This window comes from Alosa pseudoharengus, unplaced genomic scaffold (assembly GCF_046254945.1).
Source record: "Alosa pseudoharengus isolate Yale_2024_CS ecotype anadromous, Long Island Sound unplaced genomic scaffold, YU_APseudo_1.1 YU_APseudo_1.1_scf_3, whole genome shotgun sequence".
In the NCBI taxonomy this organism is placed as follows: Eukaryota; Metazoa; Chordata; class Actinopteri; order Clupeiformes; family Clupeidae; genus Alosa; species Alosa pseudoharengus.
Genome location: NW_027468718.1, coordinates 599,114 through 624,113, shown reverse-complemented (window position 1 = coordinate 624,113; position 25,000 = coordinate 599,114). Strand labels below are relative to the sequence as shown.

The window sequence follows — 25,000 nt, the reverse complement described above, 5'->3', positions numbered from 1 at the left end:
CTACTGTTATCGTGTGACTTCGGGATTATAGAGACCAGGAACAGGAAAGAACAAGAGGATAGGAGGGATGCAGAGTGGCCTCACATCCACAAGGTTACAGGGCATTAGAACATCAGGACTAGATCATAAAGGGCATTAGAACATCAGGACTATATAATAAAGGGCATTTGAACATCAGGACTATATAATAATATAATTATAAACACAACACAGAGGACTGCAGGGCTGTACAATGTAACATCAACACGTTCCAAAGCTATGGAAGGTGCACAATATATCAGGGCTACATCTAATCACACACAAAGGAAGTAGTACATGGTACAAGGCTTCAGTCAAGCATTAACATTAACATTACCTTTTAACACGTCACACTTGACCAAATGCAGTATTAACTTCATCAGGGATAAAGAATTTAACATTATCTGTAACATTGCTGACACATGTTTAACTTCATCAATCAGGGATTCAGAATTTAACATTAGCTTTAACATTAGCAAGAACACTGCGGACAGGTTTTAGCATTAACATTATCTGCAGCAGATACCCACTGCTGGAGAGGTGGCCAATTATGCACAGAAAAGAATAAACACCAAAGAATATAAATCCAGGCAGCAGGGGGCGCAACAGCACCAGAACAGAGAGGGGAGGGAGAGGAAGAAGATGGCCACCGCAGAGACAGAGAGATACAGACATGCGAGAACAGAGGGAGGAGCCTGGAGCTCAGGTAGCCGATGACCAGCAGGGGAAAGACCACATGACCACATGCTGACCAGCAGGGGAAAGATCAGATGACCAGCAGGGGAAAGACCACATGACCAGCAGGGGAAAGATCACATGACCACATGCTGAGCAGCAGGGGAAAGACCACATGACCACATGCTGAGCAGCAGGGGAAAGATCACATGACCAGCAGGGGAAAGACCACATGACCAGCAGGGGAAAGGAGTCCTGATTAGAGAGCAAGCATGAACCCATGGGATAAAGCAGGTGAGACCCCAGGTGAGCAGGCAGGCATGATCATGACCCCATGACCCCGGCAGGTAGGCAGGTATGACCCCATGACCCTGGGCAGGTAGGCAGGCTTGACCATGACTGCACAGGGAAGCATTGCAATGGCAACATGCTACAGGCACGATGTGTCCACATGCAGAACTACATTACCAGTAGGGAGTGACCAGTTAAGGGAATAAGTGTGTGGGATGACCAGGTAAGGTAATGTGTGTGTGGGATGACTACTAGCAGGTATGGAGTGACCAGGTAAGGGAATAAGTGTGTGGGATGACCAGGTAAGGGAATGTGTGTGTGGGATGACTACTAGCAGGTATGGAGTGACCAGGTAAGAGTGTTGCGTGCCCAGTGGCGCATGTGTAGAGAGCAGTTAAGCGATGGTGGCGATCAGGGGTGGTATAAGCAGATCAGGGGTGGCATAAGCAGATCTGGGCAGATCTGGGGTGGTATAAGCAGATCAGGGGTGGAGGTGCTACACTGGTGGAGGTACTAAACTGGTGAGGAAGCATCAGCACCACCTGGATAGATTAATGGGAGTGGAAGATCCAGTAGCATGGAAGAACCAATCACATTCTCTTGTGGTACACTGATACAGGAAGAATGTCTTGATCATTCTTAACTTGAGCTAACAAGTTTTCATCTTTAACAGTACACGTGCAGCAATTTAAAATCTTCAAAGATCACCATGGCAACACTCCGCAGCATTGCTGCCAGTGCATGTGCATTGGTTTGATGTGCCACAAGTGCATTAATTCAACTCGGATTTCCGAATCACAATCATTTATATTATTTATCTTTGAAAGGGTGACTCTAAGCATCAGTCAGAAAAGCTCACACTGCCTTCATCACAATGTCAACTTGGAATTAAGTTGCTTCAAAATGGAATGATGTAGAATTCTATTATGGTAGATTCTATGGTTCAGGTAGTACTCTTGCTCGATACTCCAGAGTCCATCTAAAAGGTCACAATCAGGGGCATGGAACTCCCGTCATTCTACAGGTCATGTTGACCTTGTACAAGTCAGGAAGGTCCGTGACCTCAGAGGGCTTTCTGGACACACTAGAAAGTGATTGGTTCTTAGAGCACTGCAGGGGAGGTCTGCGAGGAGTAAAATCACCAAGGCCCAAGAGGAGGAGCCTCAGTGGGTGAAACTTACAGGTCAACCTGAGTGAGTATTAGGCCTAACCTCCTCAGGAGAGGGGAGACTACTAACCTCCTCAGGAGAGGGGAGACTACTAACCTCCTCAGGAGAGAGAGGGGACTACTAATCACCTCAGGAGAGAGGGGACTACTAACCTCCTGGGGGGGGGGGGGGGGGGGTTAGGCCTAACCTCCTTAGGAGAATGTGGAAACAGATACAGGCAGAGTGGGTGGATCCCAACAAAGGGCAAGTGAAAGACAAAGGAAGGGTTGTGTGGACACCATGACGCGTGTGTGTGAGTGTGTTTGTGAGTGTGTGTGTGTGAGAGGGGTGTACCATCTGCAGCGGCGTCCACAAGCTCCTCTGCAGCTGGGGAGGCTTCGGCAGGTACCTCAGCCACCGCCTCAGCTGCTGCTTCAACCACCGCTTCAACCACCGCCTCAGCCACCGCTTGTGCCACTGCCTCTACTGGGGCTTCCACCACTTCTGCAACCACTTCCGCAACCGCTTCTGCAACCACTTCTGCAGCAGCCTCAGCTACAGGGGCTTCTGCTACAGGGGCAGCTTCCACAACTTGGGCTTCTGCCTCAGCAACAGGGGCAGCTTCAACAACTGGGGCTTCTGCTTCAACAACTGGGGCTTCTGCTGCAGGAGCAGCTTCAACAACTGGGGCTTCTGCTTCAACAACTGGAGCTTCTGCCTCAACCACTGGGGCAGCTTCTGCGACAGCTTCAACCACTGGGGCAGTTTCTGCAACAGCCTCTGCCACTGGGGCAGAAGCTTCTGCGACAGCTTCAACCACTGGGGCAGCTTCTGTGACTACTTCAACCACTGGGGCAGCAGCTTCTGCAACTGCTTCAACCACTGGGGCAGCAGCTTCTGCGACTGCTTCAACCACTGGGGCAGCAGCTTCTGCGACTGCTTCAACCACTGGGGCAGCAGCTTCTGCGACTGCTTCAACCACTGGGGCAGCTTCAGCGACTGCTTCAACCACTGGGGCAGCTTCAGCGACTGCTTCAACCACTGGGGCAGCTTCAGCGACTGCTTCAACCACTGGGGCAGCTTCAGCGACTGCTTCAACCACTGGGGCAGCTTCAGCGACTGGTTTTGCTTCTGCGACTGGGGCAGCAGCTTCTGCAACAGCTTCAGCCACTGGGGCAGTTTCAGCGACTGGGGCAGCTTCTGCAACAGCGTCAACCACTGGGGCAGCTTCTGTGACTGCTTCAACCACTGGGGCAGCTTCTGTGACTGCTTCAACCACTGGGGCAGCTTCTGTGACTGCTTCAACCACTGGGGCAGCTTCTGTGACTGCTTCAGCCACTGGGGCAGGGGCTTCTGCTAAAGGTGCTGCCTCTGCAACTGTTTCAGCTGTGGGGGTAGAAGGTTCAGATGCAGGTTCGGCAGCAGTTGGTTTAGCAGCAGGGGCTGTGGCCTCAGCGGGTGGCTCGGACACTGGGGACTTCACGGCTGCTTCGGCCGCTGCCACTACCGTCTCCTTCTTAGGGAAGTCCACGAGAGTTCTGTGCTGGACCATCTTCTCTAGATCGAAGTAGGTCTGCGGAGTGACTTCTGCTAGGACGGTCGGGGGAGAGGAGGGTAAACACACGAGTTTATTCACAACTTCCTCAATGATGCTTCTCAAACCCACCCGACCTCAGGGTGCAGCAGCTGAGTACCAAGGACATGGGGTTGCCATGACACTGGCGTCATGAAGGAATTTGAGCTGTTCTCAATAAGGCAAAGTTCCGTCATTAATATATTTCAATGAGCTAGTAATATTAATATAATCCGCAAATGGTTGTGATCACTTTGAGCGCAAGTGATAACTGTTTCAGGTTATGCAGTAAACTGTTGCCTGTGTGTCTCATTGCTATGCAGGCTAGCTAAAGAGGCTTCTAACTAAACAGTTTTAAAAGGCACGGTCCAATCTGCATTTAATGATAATTAGTGTTAATTATGTGATGGCGTCTCGACTTGTGGAGTCATACCGACTATTACCTCACTTCCTTCTCATGTGGGAATGAACCCCACATCACATACCCTTCACCATACCTAGAGATTGGCATGGTGTTATTTCAGTTAGCCTATTAGCTGGTTTGATGCTCATTGAGCTCAAGGCAAATCTGCTAATAGGCTAACTGAAATAACATCATGCCAATCTCTAGGTATGGTGAAGGGTATGTGATGATGTGGGGCTATTTTAATTCCAAAGGCCAAGGGAACTTTATCAGGATGCATAGTATCCTGGATCCATAAAATAACTGGCCTTTAAAAATCTGCCTGCCTCTATGGGAATTTAACATGGGTGCTAATACTTAAGACCCCTGTATTTTAAGGAAGAACATGTATTTATTTACGATACATTATTACATTGAGCCGTTGTTGCAGGCAGCTCACTGTGCCGGGATTAGTGTGTGCTTCAGCTCACTGTGCGTTCACTATGTGCTGAGTGTTTCACTAATTCACGGATTGGGATAAATGCAGAGACCAAATTTCCCTCACCGGATTAAAAGAGTATATATACTTATATACATTATTCATTCACAAATAAATTGGTGTCCTTAAAGGTTGGATATTTCCTCATTTTTTTACTTAAGGCATTAAAATCAATTTCCAAAAAGATGATTTTATGTTCCTCTTTTTAGCCAACTTTAGCATGGGTGCCAATACTTTTGACCATCACTGTATATGAGAAGGTGCAACTTATGATTGTGTTGTGGCATAAGGCTTAGGTAGTTAGCTGCTAACTCTAGCAGGACTATCTGGTGTTCTTGCTCCATTCTTTCTCCAGTTTCTTGTTGCAGCCACAGACTTCTCATTCAGAATATTTTGAAGGCGTAACAGCTGGATATTCTGTCTTCTCATTCGGAATATTTTGAAGACGTAACAGCTGGATATTCTGTCTTCTCATTTTGTAAAGCTTGTTCATGAACATATTTTGTTGTCTCGTCTGACAAAATTAATACGAGTACGTGAAAATGGCAATATGATAATTGGAGTTTTCTTCCTCCACTAAGCCAGACAAGTATCCAGCCAAAGCAAATCACTCACAGAAGTTAAAAACTCTAAAAACCTTTTGGATCATCAGATCACCATCAGAATGAGCATCCCAACTACGACTGTCTTCTGCTGCATGACCCCCAGAAATATGCAAGAATTCATCCTCAGTACAGAGACAGACTGAGCTCAGTACACAGACGGCATCAGCCAACAACCTCGCCTCTAAGCGGTTTGGCAACAACCTCGTCTCTGAACTGCTTGGCATCAACCTCGTCTCTAAGCGGTTTGGCAGACAAGGGTTTTGTGAGGGAATTAGCACCGTTTCCTTCCCTGACGATCCTCACTTGCTTACAGTCATGAAATTTGACAAAGAAATGAATTATGAATGAAAATATTGTGAACCTGTAACACAAAGGGGATAAACAATGTAGCAAACATATTCTCCAGCATCCTAACAGGGGGACTAATGTCACTAAATGTCTTTTACACACAGAGCATTGATGGGGCTTTGATCTTGGTTTCACAACAGGGATGGCTGTGGATGCTGCTAGGGATTGTAGGTCATCTTCTTTACTTGGTGTCTCACTAAAGGCACTCATCTTGGTGTCTCATCTCTCCTGCTTCACTTGGTCTTCAGCTTCTTCCTGGTTTCTTCACAGGTTCTTCCCGCCCGATCTCTTCAGCTCCTCAGTCTTCTCACCAGCTGTTCCGTCTTCTCACCAGCTGTTCCGTCTTCTACCCAGATCTCATCAGTCTTCACACAGATCTCTTCAGATTCCCCACAATCTTTTCATGGCTTCAGCCTCCTCACAAGGTCTCCTGCTTTCCCCTGATGTCGTCCGTTTCAGCTTCCCTCTGGTCTCTTCAAAGCTTTCCTGTGACCTCTTCAGGTCTTGACCATTTGTTTCTGACCACTTCTCCTAGCAGCACCCAGTCACACAGGTAACTAGCAGCACCCAGTCACACAGGTAACTAACTGCCCCTCACACAGGTAACTAACTGCCCCTCACACAGGTAACTAACTGTAAATAACTGCCCCTCACACAGGTAACTAACTGCCCCTCACACAGGTAACTAACTGCCCCTAACTAACTGCCCCTCACACAGGTAACTAACGGTAACTAACTGCCCCTCACACAGGTAACTAACTGCCCCTCTGGAGATGGTCGCTAGAGCTAAATATCTGTTAGACGGGGGTTATAAATATATATATTAGACAGGGTTAGGGTTAGGATTTAACCTGTGCATGAGAAGGGTACCAGAATCTCCCTCGTGTTGTTGGAATAACTAAGAGATCCCAGCTGAACCTTCTGGAGTAGTTCATTGAGCATGAATAACTGTCTGTGGGAGAAAACAACCTTCCCTGGCAGAGCAAACACACACCGACATGGGGAACTCACTTGACTTTTTCTTGGAATTCTTCTTGTCCCCAGACTTGGAGCTGAAAGCAGCCGCTGGAGCCCTTCTCAGAGATGCCCAACTCTCGAGCTGGACACACTGAAACACACAAACACGCCAGACGCCATTCATATCAATACACAAACACGCCATTCATACAAACACACACAAACACGCCACACACCATTCATATCAATACAACAAACACGCCAATCATACAAACACACACAAACACGCCATTCATATCAATACACAAACACGCCAATCATACAAACACACAAACACGGCACACACCATTCATATCAATACATCAATAAAACTAGTTTTTCCCGCTATTCCGGTCGCGGTACAAATTTACATGTTTTCAAAATAACAATAACAGTTAGCTACCAAACACTTCAAGATGAGTTTATAGCAGAGGGGTTCACCACATTCTATACAGTTAGCTACCAAACACTTCAAGATGAGTTTATAGCAGAGGGGTTCACCACATTCTATACAGTTAGCTACCAAACACTTCAAGATGAGTTTATAGCAGAGGGGTTCACCACATAGTGGGCCGTGTTTGCCAGCTCGCGTGAGCCCTTGCCATTGCCAAGTAGCCTACTTTAAAGCAATGTCACAAGCTCTTGTCCAAATCTAGCAAATAACTACAAGCTCTTGTCAAAATCTAGCAAATAACTACACACAAGCTAAAGGCTATGAAACACCAACAGCCTAGTTTACACAAAAACTTGCAAATGTGCTAACTAGCATCTATTTGCATGACCTGGCAATTCCAAGACAAGCCCGTTTTAACATTTAAAGATAGACTTGAAAGCTGTGAAATTCCAAGACAAGCTGTTTTAACATATAAAGATAGACTTGAAAGCTGTGAAATTTGTCCAGAAAGGACTCATACATGTTTAGGCCTACTCCATGAAAGTTGAAATAGAATTAAAAAATATGCTATAGTTTGTTAAGAATTTGACTTAACAGCGACATGTAGTCCACCAGCACAAATTTCACAAAGCAATTAAACAGTTCATGTTTCAAAGTTGCCTATTTTTTTGCGAAGCTTGAATTTTGCAGGTTTGCTTGATCTGGTATTAATTGTAGACCATTCATATTTGGATGGCTATAAGATTGTAGATAGTTCCATGATGTGTGTATTTACGTTTCCATAGCTATGCTATATCTTGAGAATAAAACACTGGTAAAAATGTAGGCTATCGATGTTACAATTGTACCAGTTCTTGTGGTGTTTTCCTATGACTTAAAGGATGCATTTATGGTTTTTAGAAGCTTTAATATTACTGCAGTTATTATAAGCGTTTCAAGGCTATTACAGCTTTGTACCACTAGCCTATCTGTAGAGGTACAGTAAGCTAGGCTATACATTGACCAGTGCATATCTGTAGATGTAAAGTCAAAGTCAGCTTTATTGTCAATTTCTTCACATGCCCAGACATACAAAGAGATTATGAAATTACGTTTCTCACTATCCCACGGTGAAGACAAGACATATAAGATAGCCTATACATTGACCACTGCATATCTGTAGAGGTAAGCTAGTCATATATTGACCACTGCATATCTGTAGAGGTAAGCTAGTCATATATTGACCACTGTGTATCTGTAGATGTAAACTAGCCTATATACTGACCACTGTATCTGTAGAGGTATAGCCTACATTAGTAGCCTATTGCGTAGCAGATTGGTAGCCTATTGCGTAGCAGTTTGGTAGCCTATTGCTTGCGTAGCAGATTGGTAGCCTATTGCGTAGCAGATTGGTAGCCTATTGCGCAGCAGGTTGGTAGCCTATTGCTTGCGTAGCAGGTTGGTAGCCTATTGCTTGCGTAGCAGGTTGGTAGCCTATTGCTTGCGTAGCAGGTTGGTAGCCTATTGCTTGCGTAGCAGGTTGGTAGCCTATTGCTTGTGTAGCAGGTTGGTAGCCTATTGCTTGTGTAGCAGATTGGTAGCCTATTGCGTAGCAGGTTGGTAGCCTATTGCTTGCGCAGCAGGTTGGTAGTCTATTGCTTGCGAAGCAGGTTGGTAGCCTATTGCGCAGCAGGTTGGTAGCCTACCTACAGGCACGTGAGGAGAATCAGACGTGGTCAGGAACAGATGGCGTGGTGTAGTGACCAGAGGCTGACCAGGATATAGAGTAAAGTGCACAGCAAGATGTCTGTCCCATGAGGCTTCCATTTCATTTAGCGCCGAGTGGGTTGTTTGGGGAGTTGGTGACCTACTCATCCCTACATATTGTGATTGAGACTGTGGGCAGGCAAAGTGCAACGTCTAACTAAATTCAATAACGAGGCAAAAAAATATATTAGCTATTTTAATACCATGAACAAGATCCTAACCACAAACATCAGTGGGTCAGCCCTTGCTCCCACATCCAGATGATCGCTTTAACTCGCACTTCGTTCATTAAGTGCCTTTGCACTCTGTGTTTAAATTAGGACCCTGTATCTTTAATTAGGACCCTGTATCTTTAATTCTGCATTTTGCACTCAAATACATTGTAACGTGGGCTGACAGAACCGCCCAGATAGCACAAGTCTGGCATACGTTTGGTATTTTTGGGTTTGTTTTGGCATAGAAGCGGCAAAGTAAATGCTTTTGGATTTTTACTATTTGTTTTAATTAAGGCATTAAGATCAATTTCTAACAGATGTTTTTATATTTTTCTTTTTAGTCAACTTTAGCAAATACTTATTCTCCCCACTGTAGCTTGCGTGCGACAGAGGGAAAGTTCCTTGGTGTTGCTTTAAATCACTGAACATATCCAATATTGCACATCTAATTATTTCCCTTTTTTCTGTTCCATTTTCAGTGCATAAGACATTCAGTGGAGCTGCAGCAAGCAGTATAAATGGGTAAGTTTTTTATCATGGCAAAAAGCCTCATTTTGCCCTAATATAGTAGCTAGTTAACATATGAAATGCTCTGCATGTGGCAAACTTATTTTTAAAATACAGACAGACTTAAATCAATGAACACATCCACTTATTTCCCTTTGTTCTCTTCTGTTTTCAGTGCATAAGGCATTCAGTGGAGCTGCACTTAAGGCAATAGTAATGGGGTAAGTTTCAATCACTGTAGCCCTAATACAGCCTCATTTTTACCCTACACTCAATGTCCCACATCTGAATCAAACTTCACTAAACAATTTCCTAGGCTATTTAAAGAGTAGATTTAGTAATTGTGTTTATTTTATCTTTGTGTGTATGTTGTCAATTTCAGATGCTGTGAGAAGAAATTCTGTTTGCTCTGCCAACAGTCGACCCGTTTACAGTAATAAGTATGCTGATATGACTTAATAAATACAAAATCACAATGAAATGCATTTAATCTTCGTGTTTTTTTGTTGTTGTAAAAATATCTATTGACATATAGGCCAATTTAACATTATGAGCCTAGTGCACTAGGACATAGCAATTAATGTATAAAACTAATGTAGACATATTGCAAAATTAAATAAATGTAAAGATTTTCAAGTGGAGTTTCAATGTAGATGCAATCATTTGGCATACTTATGGCCTCACTTTGGCCTCACTTTGGTGAGTTTTGGCTACTTTTTGGCTGGATTTTGGGCTCTCTTTGGGATGGTTATGGCCATATTTTGGAATGCCACAATTGGTTTTGGGTGAGTTTTGGCCTCCTTTTGTTTTTATCCCTCCAAAACTCCAAAGCCAAAATGCCAAGCCAGTTTTGGGCCAAATTTGGGCCATAATGAATGCGCTATCTGGGCGGCTGCTTTCCAGTTGGAAGTTGGTGTTTCCGAGTGGAGTCCTGATCCCTATAGCCCACGACTACACAGAGTCCCAAAGCTGCCAATGACCCACAAATGAATATGAACATCTCCCAAATCGCCAAGTTAATTATAGAGCTCAATAAACTTTGTGAATACAAAACTAAACGTTAAGCTTGAGAAGAAACGTAATTATTGTGAGATGCGCATGACATTCACAAAGTGCTTCGGTTTGAATAATGAAATGTGAACGAATGAAGGCCGATAATTTGCACTGCGATATAAGACTAGGGTATGAACGTTAGCAAACGAAAAGGTTACATTTAGTATTTTATCCCTCGACTCCAGAGCCGTTCAAAGGATCACATTAACTTTCATTCAAGTATCTTGATTTCCACGCGCATCCCAACTTAATTGTCTTTTCGCAGGCGCTAGTAAAGACAGTTCAGCGACATGCATTTAATTCTAACATCTATCAGGCCTCGGGAACTTTTTCAGACCATTCACACGAGGTTACAAGCTACGAAGAATGTTTTAATTGAGAAAGTACACGGTGTTACCTTCAGTGCTCCGAGCCGTCCGATCCTTAACAGGGAGGCCGCCATGTTCGCTGCTGTTGCGTTCCTGCGGTCGCACGGGCTTCTGTAGGCTAGGACAGTATGTCTCCTCCCCCTTGTCGTGCGGAGGATCTCGATAATAAAACAATCTGCAGCTGATTCCCTGTCAGAAATGACAGGTCGTTTAGCTACAGCCACAGCCTGAAACATTGTGAAAACACCTCGAAACATTCAACCATTTAACGTTACACAGGTTAGTAGCGTGCTCCAGAAACATCATAATATTAAATCTGGATTTAATTCCAGTCGACGTGCAGTTGTGGTGCACAGAGAAGCCCATTGAAACCTAGTAACAGCTGCAATGAAGCACAGTTTGCAATAACAGGGCTGATGAGCCACATCTTAAGATGTTGAGTAATAATCTACATAAAGTTGTCCTTTAACAAGCGTCTGCTAGGCCTCGGCTAAGCAAAACCAGGCCGGTAAAACCTACTTTAATTTAGGACCCAATTGTCCAACTGGAACCTTGCCAAATGTATGGGGGGCGGGGGGCTATACGTACGGGTCGAGCTGGCATAGACCACGCCATTTTACAAGGCCTTTAAATGCATTTGGCTGACTGCAACGAGGTGAACCAAGGGTCACGGTGACTTTGCCAAAAGTTCCTTGAAAGTTAACTGGCAACTTACCTGTTCTCTAGCTCCGTGCGACGCCAAGGAGTTTTGCAGGCAGGTTGAGCGCAGGGAGATGCACGCCGGCTTTTCGCAGACGCCGTTCGGCAGGGAAAGTAAATAACTGTTGTTCTATAAAAACTGCGAAGCGATCCCTTGCTGAAGTGGCCCGCTGTGCTGGTCGGCTTGCCTGTAATGGAGGGTCCTTGTATAGCACTGCAGGGACACGCCCCCTACCCTATAGTTCGAAGGTACACGCGCTATACGTTCAGCGCACCACTGCTCCCACTGTCACTCCCCGATGTGAGTCGCTACCCGATGTGAGTCACGCATGCTCAGATTGATAGGTTTTACGGCATAACGCCAAGGGATCCGACTGAAATCCATAAAATAATTCACTTTTCTGTTTCAAAAACGTTTTAGCTATCTAAGATTGTTTGGTTGCTAACGTTAGCAAACGCCATTCAAGTGACAGCCTTTGTTGTGCTTGATTGCTTACTTACTTGCCAGCAGTGAACAAACTTCATAATTTTTATTGATATTACAGAAGTCTCTCGCTAGCAGGCTACTTCAGCCTCTAATCTAGAACTGACATTAGAGATCATGCCGTGAAAATGTGATGCCTTACGCTAAATAATACATTACTGCTGTGTAGGCTAATGTCATTATTCTGTGGCTAACAGCACAGGTAGTGGCAAAGTAGCAAAGTGACGCATGCGCGACTCACATCCGGTAGCGACTCACATCGGGGAGTGACACCCACTACTGCCTGTTGCTGCTGTTTACACACTCGCTTGGTACGTCAGCAACGGACAGTGACGTCTTAAATGCGCGACATAGTCTCAGCAACGGCCCATGTGAGGATATCGCTCAGCAGATATGGCGACAGCCGTGATATGTGGTGAATGGCTAGTTACAACAAGTGGGGAAAAACTGACAGCTGTACACACGTGCGAGAGTCGGTGAGTCGGTGTCGTTATCGTTATCTGGTTGGTACCCCGGGATAGCGCTGGGGTGTGTAACGTTGTGTGAGCGAGAGAGAGGATGCTGTGTTCATGATGAAAGCTGTGTTGTGATTTCAGAGACGCGTTCGTGTTCGACTGCAGTAAATTGGAGTTGAAACCGAAGGAGGCCGTCGCATCCGACAACAGCAGGCGAGTCCGACAAACAAACTTACTGGACAGGACACAGGAGTTTTTATAGTCTATCACATTTTCAGACGTACCCCAAACTCTCCTTTACAAATGGCATCTCTCTCTCTCTCTCTCTCTCTCTCTACCCCCCTCTCTCCCCGTGTGTCTCGGTGCGCTGCTACAGGGAGGAGTGTGGAGAAGAGGCGGGCTCCGATGCGGTGCTCGCGGTGGCGGCGTCTCCTAGCGGCAGGCTGCTGGCCCTGACCGACGACCGCAAACGCCTGCTGCTTCTGGCGACAGAACCGGACTGGCACCTCCAGAGCTGCAGGTGAGTGAGTGAGTGTGTGTGGGTGGGGTGGGGTGGGGGGGATGAGAAGGCAGGTGTGTGGGGTTAGCAGATAAAAAGACTAAGAAGGTATTTGTTAGCCTGGCTAACGCCAGACCTCATCTCATTGAGATGGGGTCTGGGAACTACACATTAATTTTCTCGTATTTGAGACGTGGTTTAGGAATGCCCAGAGCCATTTATTGGGTGCTACGAATGTCTATCAAATGTGTCTGTACATAGCTCATAACCGTTTCGGTGTGTCGTCATCGTCTTGCTGTCCCCCCTCCGTTCTGTGATTGGCAGTGGTGTAGTCTACTTTTTTGAGGTGGGCATACTGTATATTTTGGCCAGTAAGTAATGGGCTTAGTGGTTACCAAACTAGGGGGCTAGTTCACGGATTGCGATAAATGCAGAGACCAAATTTCCCTCACGGGATCAAAAGAGTATATATACTGTAACGTTTTGAGGTTTCAGGACACAGAGCTTCGTTCGATGCAAGCTTTATTGAGAACGAGGGCAGGGACACAGACACAGAACACAATACACACGGACCCGGTCAAGTACACACACACAGTCACACGCTACACATACAGGGGTGGACGCAGCCCCCCACACAAAGAGGATCACACACGAGGGAGAACTAAAAGGGAAACATGTTACAATAAAGATGCTAACTTTAGACTTATAACTTAGGAGAAATACATACATAAACCCCCAAATGTTCGCTTCTGTATCCCAGCATGCCCTGCGTGGGAGAACGCTAACAATGTCTTGTGCGCCGACATTACAATACTATACTTAATAAAATCACGCGCGTAAGGCAGCATGGGGAAACCCAGGCTAGGTTAGGGTGACCAGATTTGTCGGAACTAAAACCGGGACACTTAAAACCGGCACACACCAAAAAGCCCAAAAGTCATAGGGGGTTGGGGGGTGTCACCCCCGAGAAAATGTATTGTTATGTAAACGCACAAGTTCTGCGCACTTTCAGTCAGAGAAAAAGGGCTTGTACTATGCCTATACACGAGTGCAACGTTTGTCTCCTAAACATTGCTCACCCGTTATCCAGACATGTAAAGAAAACATTTAACTCAGTCATTTTGAGAATGATGACTTTCTCTTCAAAACTGTCGTAGGCTAGCGTAGCCTAACCATTAAAACGAGGCAGATATGAAGAGGCATTGCGACAAAGTTGTTTACGGATACATTGTAACGTTGGTTGCAAAGATTATGCAGACTGCTAACAAGCTAGCTGATGGGGGGCATGTTCTAAAGCAGCCGAGGTGCTAACAAACTAGCTAATGGGGGCATGTTCTAAAGCAGCCGAGGTGCTAACAAGCTAGCTGATGGGGGCATGTTCTAAAGCAGCCGAGGTGCTAACAAACTAGCTGATGGGGGCATGTTCTAAAGGAGGAGGACCAAAGATGAATAAAAAAATGCTGTGTGTGTGTGCAGATGACGGGATGAATAAATAAATGCACTGTGTGTGCGGATGACAGGATGAATAAATAAATGCAGTGTGTGTGTGTGCAGATGACTGGATGAATAAATAAATGCTGTGTGTGTGTGTGTGTGTGTGAGTGTGTGCGTGCATGCGTGTGTGCGTGCGTGCGTGCGTGCGTGCGTGCGTGCGTGTGCGTGCGTGTGTGTGTGTGTGCTGCAGATGACGGGATGTATAAATAATAGGGGTGTCACGATTCTCCAAATTCTCGATTCGATTTAATTTTCGATTTTAAAGTTGCGATTCGATTTTCTATCTTTTTTTCTATATTACTGTTAATGCATTCCTTATATGCTACTTACTTTTTTTTTGTTGGTCTTTTCCTTTTCTGTTTCGGGGGGGTGGGGGGGGGGGTTGCTTTTATTTTGAAACCGCTTTTTATTTTGAAACCGTTCCAACCGCGAAGTTGTAATGTAAACAGAGACATGAACATAGTGAAATGAAACAACACAGAATGATAATTTGATTGTTTCAGCACACTCCGGTTTTGGTAGGTTGATGTGCATATTTTAACTGGCTGTTTCGGTAGGTTGATGTGCATATTTTAACTGGCTGCAGCCTAAAATTAGAGGAGTGTTGACGCCGCAGTTCAGCACGTGCGTGTGTGTGTGTGCGTCTTGGCATACATGCTGGACATGACATTAGGGGTGTGGTTGCATCGTCGATTCTACTTTTGAGTTCGAAGTTCGAGATTGAGATGTAATTTCGATCGACACCCCTAATAAATAAATGCAGTGTGTGTGCGGATGACAGGATGAATAAATAAATGTAGTGTGTGTGTGTGTGTGCAGATGACAGGATGAATAAATAAATGCAGTGTGTGTGTGTGTGTGCAGATGGGTGACTCGTCGGTGCACAGCGTTGGCGTTCTCTCCTGATGAGGAGAGTGTGTGGGTGGCAGATAAGTCCGGGGATGTGTACTCCTTCTCCGCTATACACACACACACACCAGGAGACCTCCAACTGGGACACCTCTCAATGCTCCTGGCCCTGGTGAGATACACACACACACACAGTGCTGGTCTCTATGAAGGGGCATAACACACGCACACACACACACACACACAATGCTGGGGCCTGTACTACGAAGCGGGGTTACTGGCTTATCTGGGTAACTTTAAGAGTAACTTGATCACGTGTGGCGTAACTTCCGATTAACCCGTACTACGAAAGGTGGATAGGTTTTAACCGAGGTATGCTGCCATGGCAGCAATTTACGCTGCATCTCAAACCTGCTCCGAGCAGGTTATGGTCTTGGTTAACCCGAGGTTTCCGTTTAACCACACCCCTTTATAAGTACCACCCCTCCACTAACAACTTCTCCCTAGACAATGTCGGCGTACCTGAATGATCCATATGACATTGGAGTGCAAATCGTGAGGGGCTTTCTTTGCAGGGCAAGGGGTTTTAGAGACCTCCTGAATCCGCTGATATACCCGGACGATATTCTCTATGAAGATATAGATTGTCAGCCAAGGGAATTCGTCATCTTTGTCAGATGATCTAGGCAGACGTCTCTAATGTCACCCGTCATAGCTATGCCCTTACGTCATGTATTCCATCGGTGATGCTGAACATCTGAGCAAGAATAGCCTAATGTGTGTCCGAAAAGACATACGGTAGGCCTAATAAATTAAAATCACCATTTTAACATAAAATTGTTGAATTGAATGTCATATTACCCTGCACATAAAGGCTGCACATTTCCACAGCACCAGAATCCGAATGCCTCCCTCAACCCCCTCCATAATCGGCCTTCCACTATTATTTGCGATGGCCAACTCCTCTGCTACTGTAAAACACTCTGGTGCCTTTCCTCCTACAGTAGTGTTCAAAGACACCTTTTTCTTGTTAGCTGTCAAACAGAGGCCAAGTGAAGGCTATAAGCATACTACATGTTTTCATAATTAAGAAATATTGATGCAAGCTATAACTTGCAGTATAATATTACTATTCTGAATAATGTTTTTGTGTTTCATTTTCACCTGCTGCCATGTGCGTTTGGCAATGTTGCATCTGAAATGTTCACAGGATTAGGCATACACTAAATCAGTCAATGGGGACTACTTAAACATTCAATTATCCTTATTACTGTAATCTATATGCCCACTTCTGAATTGTGTTGCATCTGTAAGCTTTTCTATGAAATTAAAATAGGCAATTTAATTATTTCAACTCATTTCAGACATTCCACAAGCTATTAATCCTCCGTAACACATTATTTGAAGAACATGTGGAAATAAAACTTTACTTTTAGGCATTTAGGCTACCCGATCTGCAATACGTTGCCAACAGCCTTGCCTTGCTTTGTTTGCTGCCAACCAGCCGACGTATTTGAATTTTGTCGTAGAGTGAGTTTTAATTCCTCGTAACTTGTCACAATAATTGTGCATTCCTCGTCCGTAAAATAAGGTGATCGCGTCATCATTGAAAGTGGTGACTTGCGCTGCAACCCGCCTCCAGGACATGTCTTTCATTAAAGAGTATAACTAAAAATGCCATTACCATGGTGATAAGCTATGTAAACGCTTTGTGTGGGAAGTGAACCTGAGAACACGCAGAGTAGCAAGATTCCTAGAACCGAATATGATTCCATTACTCTGCCGTCTCGCTACGCATTACACCGTCACAGAACATGCTAGAACCACACACGCTACGCATTACACCGTCAGAGAACACAAATGAACCACACACGCTACACATTACACCGTCAGAGAACATGCTAGAACCACACACGCTACGCATTACACCGTCACAGAACGCAAATGAACCACACACGCTACGCATTACACCGTCACAGAACGCAAATGAACCACACACGCTACACATTACGGCGTCAGAGAACGCAAATGACGCAGAACCACACACGCTACGCATTACACCATCACAGAACACAAATGAACCACACATGCTACGCATTACACCGTCACAGAACGCAAATGACGCAGAGTAGCAAGATTGCTAGAACCACACACGCTACACATTACACCGTCAGAGAACGCAAATGACGCAGAGTAGCAAGATTGCTAGAACCACACACGCTACGCATTACAACCACCACAGATTGCAAATGACGCAGAGTAGCAAGATTGCTAGAACCACACATGCTACGCATTACACCACCACAGAACACAAATGACGCAGAGTAGCAAGATTGCTAGAACCACACATATGTCAAGTCAAAACATTTTAAGTTGCATAATTTTCATAAATTCTTTGGAACTAGTGAATATGTTAATCCATGCGTGATGATGACACTGTCGAAAAAAAAAAAAAAACGTTTCTACTTTTATTTTTGAAGTTGTAGGCTACGTAACGAAAGCAGGTTGATGGAACCATCTTTCTGGAATACCCCTCTGGGGCCTGTACTACGAAGGGAGCTTCCCAGATGTAACCCAGAGTTACTTTGTTAAACCGGGGTTGACAAAACCTGGTTATCTTAAGTGGTGTTAATCGGTACTACGACGCTGATTATGAAGTTGATTTGTTGAGCCAGGGTTAACCTAATTGGAGTTTGTACGCGTTCACATAAAAGGGGCGGGTTGCAGCACAAGTCACCACTTTCAATGATGACGCGATTTTATGGATGAGGAATGCACAATTATTATGACAAGTTATGAGGAATTAAAACCCACTCTACGACAAAAATCAAATACGTCGGCAGTGAACAAAGCAAGGCTGTTGGCAACGTATTGCAGATCGGGTAGCCTAAATCCCTAAAAGTAAAGTTTTATTCCCACATGTTCTTCAAATATGTGTTACGGAGGATTAGTAGCTTGTGGAATGTCTGAAATGAATTGAAATACTTAAATAGCCTATTTTGAGTTCATAGAAAGGCCTACAGATGCAACCCAATTCAGAAGTGGGCATATAGATTACAGTAATAAGGATAATTGAATGTTTAAGTAGCCCCCATTGACTGATTTAGTGTATGCCTAATCCTGTGAACATTTCAGATGCAACACCATTGCCAAACGCACATGGCAGCAGGTGAAAATGAAACACAAAAACATTATTCAGAATAGTAGGTTTATATAGTTATAGCTTGCATTAATATTTCTTAATTATGAAAACATGTAGGCCTAGCTTATAGCCTTCACTTGGCCTCTGTTTTACAGCTAACAAGAAAAAGGTGTCTTTGAACACTACTGTAGGAGGAAAGGCACCAGAGTGTTTTACAGTAGCAGAGGAGTTGGCCATCGCAAATAATAGTGGAAGGCCGATTATGGAGGGGGTTGAGGGAGGCATTCGGTCGGATTCTGGTGCTGTGGAAATGTGTAGCCTTTATGTGCAGGGTACAGTAATAGTAATAGAATATGACATTCAATTCAACAAGTTTGTTAAAATTAGGCCTACTGTAGGCTATGTCCGATTTATTTTAGGCTATTCTTGCTCAGATGTTCAGCATACTGTAGGCCTATGTCAGATTTATTTTTCGGACATACAGTATTCTTGCTCAGATGTTCAGCATCACCGATGGAATACATGAATGTCCACGTACGGGCATTGCTATGAGACGTCTTCCTAGATCAAAGATAACGAATTCCCTCGACTGACAATCTATTCATAGAGAATATCGTCCGGGTAGGCTATATATATTTTCTGGCGGTCTCTAAAACCCCTCGCCCTGCGAAGGGAGTCCCTCACAATTTGCGCTCCAATGTCGTGTGGATCATCCAGGTACGCCGACATGTCTCGGGAGAAATTGTTAGTGGAGGGGTGGTACTTATAATGGTCGGAGCAGGTTTAAGATGCAGCGTAAATTGCCATGGCAGCATACCTCGGTTAAAACCTATCCACCTTTCGTAGTACGGGTTAATCGGGAAGTTACGCCACACGTGATCAAGTTACCCTCGAAGTTACCCAGATAAGCCAGTAACCCCGCTTCGTAGTACAGGCCCCTGGTCTATGTTAAAGTGTTAAATGTCTAATGTAAACGTTGAGCTGTGAGGGTGTTAAATGTCTAATGTAAATATTGTGCTGGTCTATGTGAAAGGGATATTCCACCATTTGGGGAATTACACTAATTTTCCACCTCCCCTCGAGTTAAACAATTTTGTTTTTACCTTTCTCCAGTTCATCCAGCCATTCTGAGTCTGGCGATACCACTTTTAGCTCCAGCCTAGCATAGATCATTAAATCGGATTAGACCATTAGCGTCTCGCCTGCTAGCATCACGCTTAAAAGTGACTAATGTAGCGATTGTGCTGTCTATGTGAAGGTGTTAAATGTCTAATGTAAAGATTGTGCTTGTGTCTGTGTGTATAGCGCTGGTCTGTGAAGGATAAATGTGCGTGTGTGTGTCTGTGTGTGTATAGCGCTGGTCTCTGAACGTTAAATGTGCGTGTGTATAGCGCTGGTCTCTGAAGGTTAAATGTATGCGTGTGTGTGTTGCGCTGGTCTCTGAAGGTTAAATGTGTGTGTGTATAGCGCTGGTCTCTGAAGGTTAAATGTATGCGCGTGTGTGTGTGTGTGTTGCGCTGGTCTCTGAAAGTTAAATGTGTGTGTGTGTGTGTATAGCGCTGGTCTCTGAAGGTTAAATGTATGCGTGTGTGTGTGTGTGTTGCGCTGGTCTCTGAAAGTTAAATGTGTGTGTGTATAGCGCTGGTCTCTGAAGGTTAAATGTATGCGTGTGTGTGTGTGTGTGTGTTGCGCTGGTCTCTGAAGGTTAAATGTGTGTGTGTGTGTGTATAGCGCTGGTCTCTGAAGGTTAAATGTGTGTGTGTGTATAGCGCTGGTCTCTGAAGGTTAAATGTATGCGTGTGTGTGTGTGTGTGTTGCGCCGGTCTCTGAAGGTTAAATGTGTGTGTGTGTGTGTATAGCGCTGGTCTCTGAAGGTTAAATGTGTGTGTGTATAGCGCTGGTCTCTGAAGGTTAAATGTATGCGTGTGTGTGTTGCGCCGGTCTCTGAAGGTTAAATGTGTGTGTGTGTGTATAGCGCTGGTCTCTGAAGGTTAAATGTATGCGTGTGTGTGTGTGTTGCGCTGGTCTCTGAAGGTTAAATGTGTGTGTGTGTGTGTGTATAGCGCTGGTCTCTGAAGGTTAAATGTGTGTGTGTGTGTGTGTTTGTGTGCGTGTTGCGTTGCGCTGGTCTCTGAAGGTTAAATGTGTGTGTGTGTGTGTAAAGCGCTGGTCTCTGAAGGTTAAATGTGTGTGTGTGTGTGTAAAGCGCTGGTCTCTGAAGGTTAAATGTGTGTGTGTGTGTGTAAAGCGCTGGTCTCTGAAGGTTAAATGTGTGTGTGTGTGTGTATAGCGCTGGTCTCTGAAGGTTAAAATGTGTGTGTGTGTGTGTGTGTGTGTGTGTGTGTATAGCGCTGGTCTCTGAAGGTTAAAATGTGCGTGTGTTTGTGTGCGTGTTGCGTTGCGCTGGTCTCTGAAGGTTAAATGTGTGTGCGTGTGTGTGTGTCTGTGTGTGTATAGCGCTGATCTCTGAAGGTTAAATGTGTGTGTGTGTTTGTGTGCGTGTTGCGTTGCGCTGGTCTCTGAAGGTTAAATGTGTGTGTGTGTATAGCGCTGGTCGCTGAAGGTTAAATGTATGCGTGTGTGTGTTGCGCTGGTCTCTGAAGGTTAAATGTGTGTGTGTATAGCGCTGGTCTCTGAAGGTTAAATGTATGCGTGTGTGTGTGTGTTGCGCTGGTCTCTGAAGGTTAAATGTGTGTGTGTGTGTGTGTGTGTATAGCGCTGGTCTCTGAAGGTTAAATGTGTGTGTGTGTGTGTGTATAGCGCTGGTCTCTGAAGGTTAAATGTATGCGTGTGTGTGTGTGTGTTGCACTGGTCTCTGAAGGTTAAATGTGTGTGTGTGTGTGTGTGTGTATAGCGCCGGTCTCTGAAGGTTAAATGTGTGTGTGTGTGTGTGTGTGTGTATAGCGCTGGTCTCTGAAGGTTAAATGTATGCGTGTGTGTGTGTGTTGCGCTGGTCTCTGAAGGTTAAATGTGTGTGTGTGTATAGCGCTGGTCTCTGAAGGTTAAATGTGTGTGTGTGTGTGTATAGCGCTGGTCTCTGAAGGTTAAATGTATGCGTGTGTGTGTGTGTTGCGCTGGTCTCTGAAGGTTAAATGTGTGTGTGTGGATAGCGCTGGTCTCTGAAGGTTAAATGTATGTGTGTGTGTGTGTGTGTTGCGCTGGTCTCTGAAGGTTAAATGTGTGTGTGTGTCTGTGTGTGTATAGCGCTGGTCTCTGAAGGTTAAATGTGTGTGTGTGTGTTTGTGTGCGTGTTGCGTTGCGCTGGACTCTGAAGGTTAAATGTGTGTGTGTGTGTGCAAAGCGCTGGTCTCTGAAGGTTAAATGTGCGTGTGTGTGTGTATAGCGCTGGTCTCTGAAGGTTAAATGTGTGTGTGTGTGTGTGTGTTGCGTTGCGCTGGTCTCTGAAGGTTAAATGTGTGTCTGTGTGTGTATAGCGCTGGTCTCTGAAGGTTAAATGTATGCGTGTGTGTGTGTGTTGCGCTGGTCTCTGAAGGTTAAATGTGTGTGTGTGTGTATAGCGCTGGTCTCTGAAGGTTAAATGTGTGTGTGTGTGTGTGTGTTGCGCTGGTCTCTGAAGGTTAAGTGTGTGTGTGTGTGTTGTGCTGGTCTCTGAAGGTTAAATGTGTGTGTGTGTGTGTCTCTGAAGGTTGTGACGGCTGATGACCGATACGTCATCACAGCAGACAGAGACGAGAAGATCAGAGTCAGTCACAAGGCTGCACCCCACAACATCCAGAGCTTCTGTCTTGCACACACCGAGTGAGTACACACACACACACACACACACACACACACACAGAGACACACACACACACACACACACACACACATATATATAATTCATTTATTTGGGATGACCAATACTGATTACAACAACGCAGCATTCCAAATATTAATAAAGAGCCCATTTGTGTCATTAGTGGATAAATACATATGATCAGCTAAATCAGGATAAATACATATGATCAGCTAAATCAGTGGATAAATACATATGATCAGCTAAATCAGTGGATAAATACATATGATCAGCTAAATCAGGATAAATACATATTATCAGCTAAATCAGGATAAATACATATGATCAGCTAAATCAGAATAAATACATATTATCAGCTAAATCAGGATAAATACATATGATCAGCTAAATCAGTGGATAAATACATATGATCAGCTAAATCAGCGGATAAATACGATCAGCTAAATCAGTGGATAAATACATATCAGGGGTAGAGATGGCACCGCCTTCTCCATACATGCAGACTGCCTATAATGGCTGACACAGAGCAGTATTTGGCCATTTGCTTAGATTTTGTCTTGTTAAGTCCAGCAATTTGCAATCCTCTAACACAGAGTCTATGAACATGTCCAAGGCTACCATAAATAAGTACAACCATTTTTGTGCTATAACCACCTACTGAAAGAACATGAGCTAATGGCTGGTATTTTAAAATTTTTTCTGAGAAACACAGGTCCATGTACATGTCAAAGCAACAACCCACTTCCAGAATCACAACAGTTTTTAAAAGATTATCAACAACAACAATGTCAGGAGTGTTTAGAGAGTCTCTGAGAACACTTTCTAGAGAGTAGTCATTCAAGTGTGTGAACCAGTTCAATTGTATTTTTTTGTTTGTGTGTATTACACTTTGTCCATATACTCTGCGTAGTTCGTTGGTTGTAATATCGACAATGCGATCGTGTCGGGCTATGTAGAGTGCCTTATATGCTGGGCAACCGTTCATTATGTGCGCGGTCGATTCTATTGTGCTGTCGTTGTGTAGAAGGCAAAACGGTTCATGACGTTGTGGATACCACAGGGAGAGGTTATACTGAGTGGGGAGTGCTTGCAACCGCTTTAATGACAAATTGTTGAATGGCTGCGTTAACAGATGGGTTACGAATGTGAAACTGTCCGGTCCGCGCACTGTAGGCATGCAAGTTTACCTTGGAGGCGCAGGGTCACCCAGTGATTGCGCTGCTGAGAATGGAAGTGTTGGAGGATCTCATACCTGCATGCACACACACACACACACACACACACACACACACAGACACAGAGTGAGTACACACACACACACACACACACACACACACACACACACTCACACACACACACACAGACACAGAGTGAGTACACACACACACACACACACACACACACACACACAGACACCGAGTGAGTACACACACACACAGAGTGAGTACGCACACACACACACACACACACACACACACTCACACACACACACAGACACCGAGTGAGTACACACACACACACCAAGTGAGTACACACACAGACACAGAGTGAGTACACAGACACACACACACAGACACACACACAGACACCGAGTGAGTACACACACACACACACACAGACACCGAGTGAGTACACACACACACACACACACACACACACACACACACACAGAGTGAGTACACACACACACACACACACACACACAGAGTGAGTACACACACACACACACACACACACACACACACACACACACAGAGTGAGTGTACACACACACACACACACACACACACACACACAGAGTGAGTACACACACACACACACACACGTACACACACACACACAGAGTGAGTACACACACACACACACACACACACACACACACACACACACACCGAGTGAGTACACACACACACACACACACACACACACACACACACACACAGAGTGAGTACACACACACACACACACACGTACACACACACACACAGAGTGAGTACACACACACACACACACACACACACACACACACACACACACACCGAGTGAGTACACACACACACACACACACACACACACACACAGAGAGACACACACCGAGTGAGTACTGTGTTGCCCCCTGCAGGTAACCCCCAGAACCTAGTCAACGTCAGACGTTTCTCAGACGTAACCTTAGGCCCAGGCAGTTAAGACCCACGATACCCCCAAGAGGTTATTGTAGGTAGCAGGGACCTACTGTCGAGCAAAGTTGCACGTCTTCCCTCTGCGATGCAAATAACCTATCATTCCTATTTTATATATCCCCCTTGGAAGTTGATCAGGCTTCCGTGGTGGATTTATTGGGATGTTATTAAATAAGGAGTAACTACGCCTAGGTTTCGGACAGTTGGCTAACGTGCAAAGATGTTTGACCCTAGAGATTATCTCGAGACACAGGTTATAGGCTACTTCTTGCTTAGGTTTTTAAAGAGTGGAGACCTTTTTACCGTCCTTCAGTATAAAGTCAAGCTGACCCAAGTCTTAGAAAAGACAGATGAAGAACCACAGAAGAGATACCTTATCTTCCTGTTAGGAAATCGTAGAAGACCAAAAAAGAGATAAAAAATACTGCTTGAAGAGTTGGATGCCATAGTTAAATGAACTCTTTACTTTTCAGCACTTCAGAGGTGTTAACAAGATGCGGCGCATATCCACTTGCAGGTTACAAAGTTGTAGAAAATATAAAAAGAGTAATTCCACAAAATAGGAAAAAGGAGTAAATCCACAAATAATAGAGGAAAATAAAATACAATAAAAATAGTAAATC

The 25,000-nt window shown here is 44.8% G+C and overlaps 2 protein-coding genes across 4 annotated transcripts in view; one reads left to right on the top strand and one right to left on the bottom strand.

The window, feature by feature from the left end:
- The window catches only part of LOC143099990 (uncharacterized), a 20,077-nt gene extending 8,283 nt beyond the window's left edge, over positions 1 to 11,794 (bottom strand). Inside the window, exons 1-4 of one of the 3 annotated variants that reach the window (XM_076262890.1) lie at positions 11,534 to 11,794; positions 10,848 to 11,007; positions 6,551 to 6,647; positions 2,487 to 3,722 (exon numbers count right to left, since the gene is read on the bottom strand). In XM_076262890.1, coding sequence (XP_076119005.1) covers positions 2,487 to 3,722; positions 6,551 to 6,647; positions 10,848 to 10,892 — 1,378 coding nt within the window. In that variant the 5' untranslated portion in view covers positions 10,893 to 11,007; positions 11,534 to 11,794. The remainder of the gene's footprint in view (positions 1 to 2,486; positions 3,723 to 6,550; positions 6,648 to 10,847; positions 11,008 to 11,533) is intronic. The other 2 variants (XM_076262891.1, XM_076262893.1) reach the window with 2 other exon arrangements.
- Positions 11,795 to 12,279: 485 nt separating this feature from the next.
- The window catches only part of wdr4 (WD repeat domain 4), a 36,667-nt gene continuing 23,946 nt past the window's right edge, over positions 12,280 to 25,000 (top strand). The window contains exons 1-5 of the mRNA XM_076262894.1: positions 12,280 to 12,477; positions 12,598 to 12,669; positions 12,833 to 12,976; positions 15,314 to 15,470; positions 22,087 to 22,199. Coding sequence (XP_076119009.1) covers positions 12,395 to 12,477; positions 12,598 to 12,669; positions 12,833 to 12,976; positions 15,314 to 15,470; positions 22,087 to 22,199 — 569 coding nt within the window. The 5' untranslated portion in view covers positions 12,280 to 12,394. The remainder of the gene's footprint in view (positions 12,478 to 12,597; positions 12,670 to 12,832; positions 12,977 to 15,313; positions 15,471 to 22,086; positions 22,200 to 25,000) is intronic.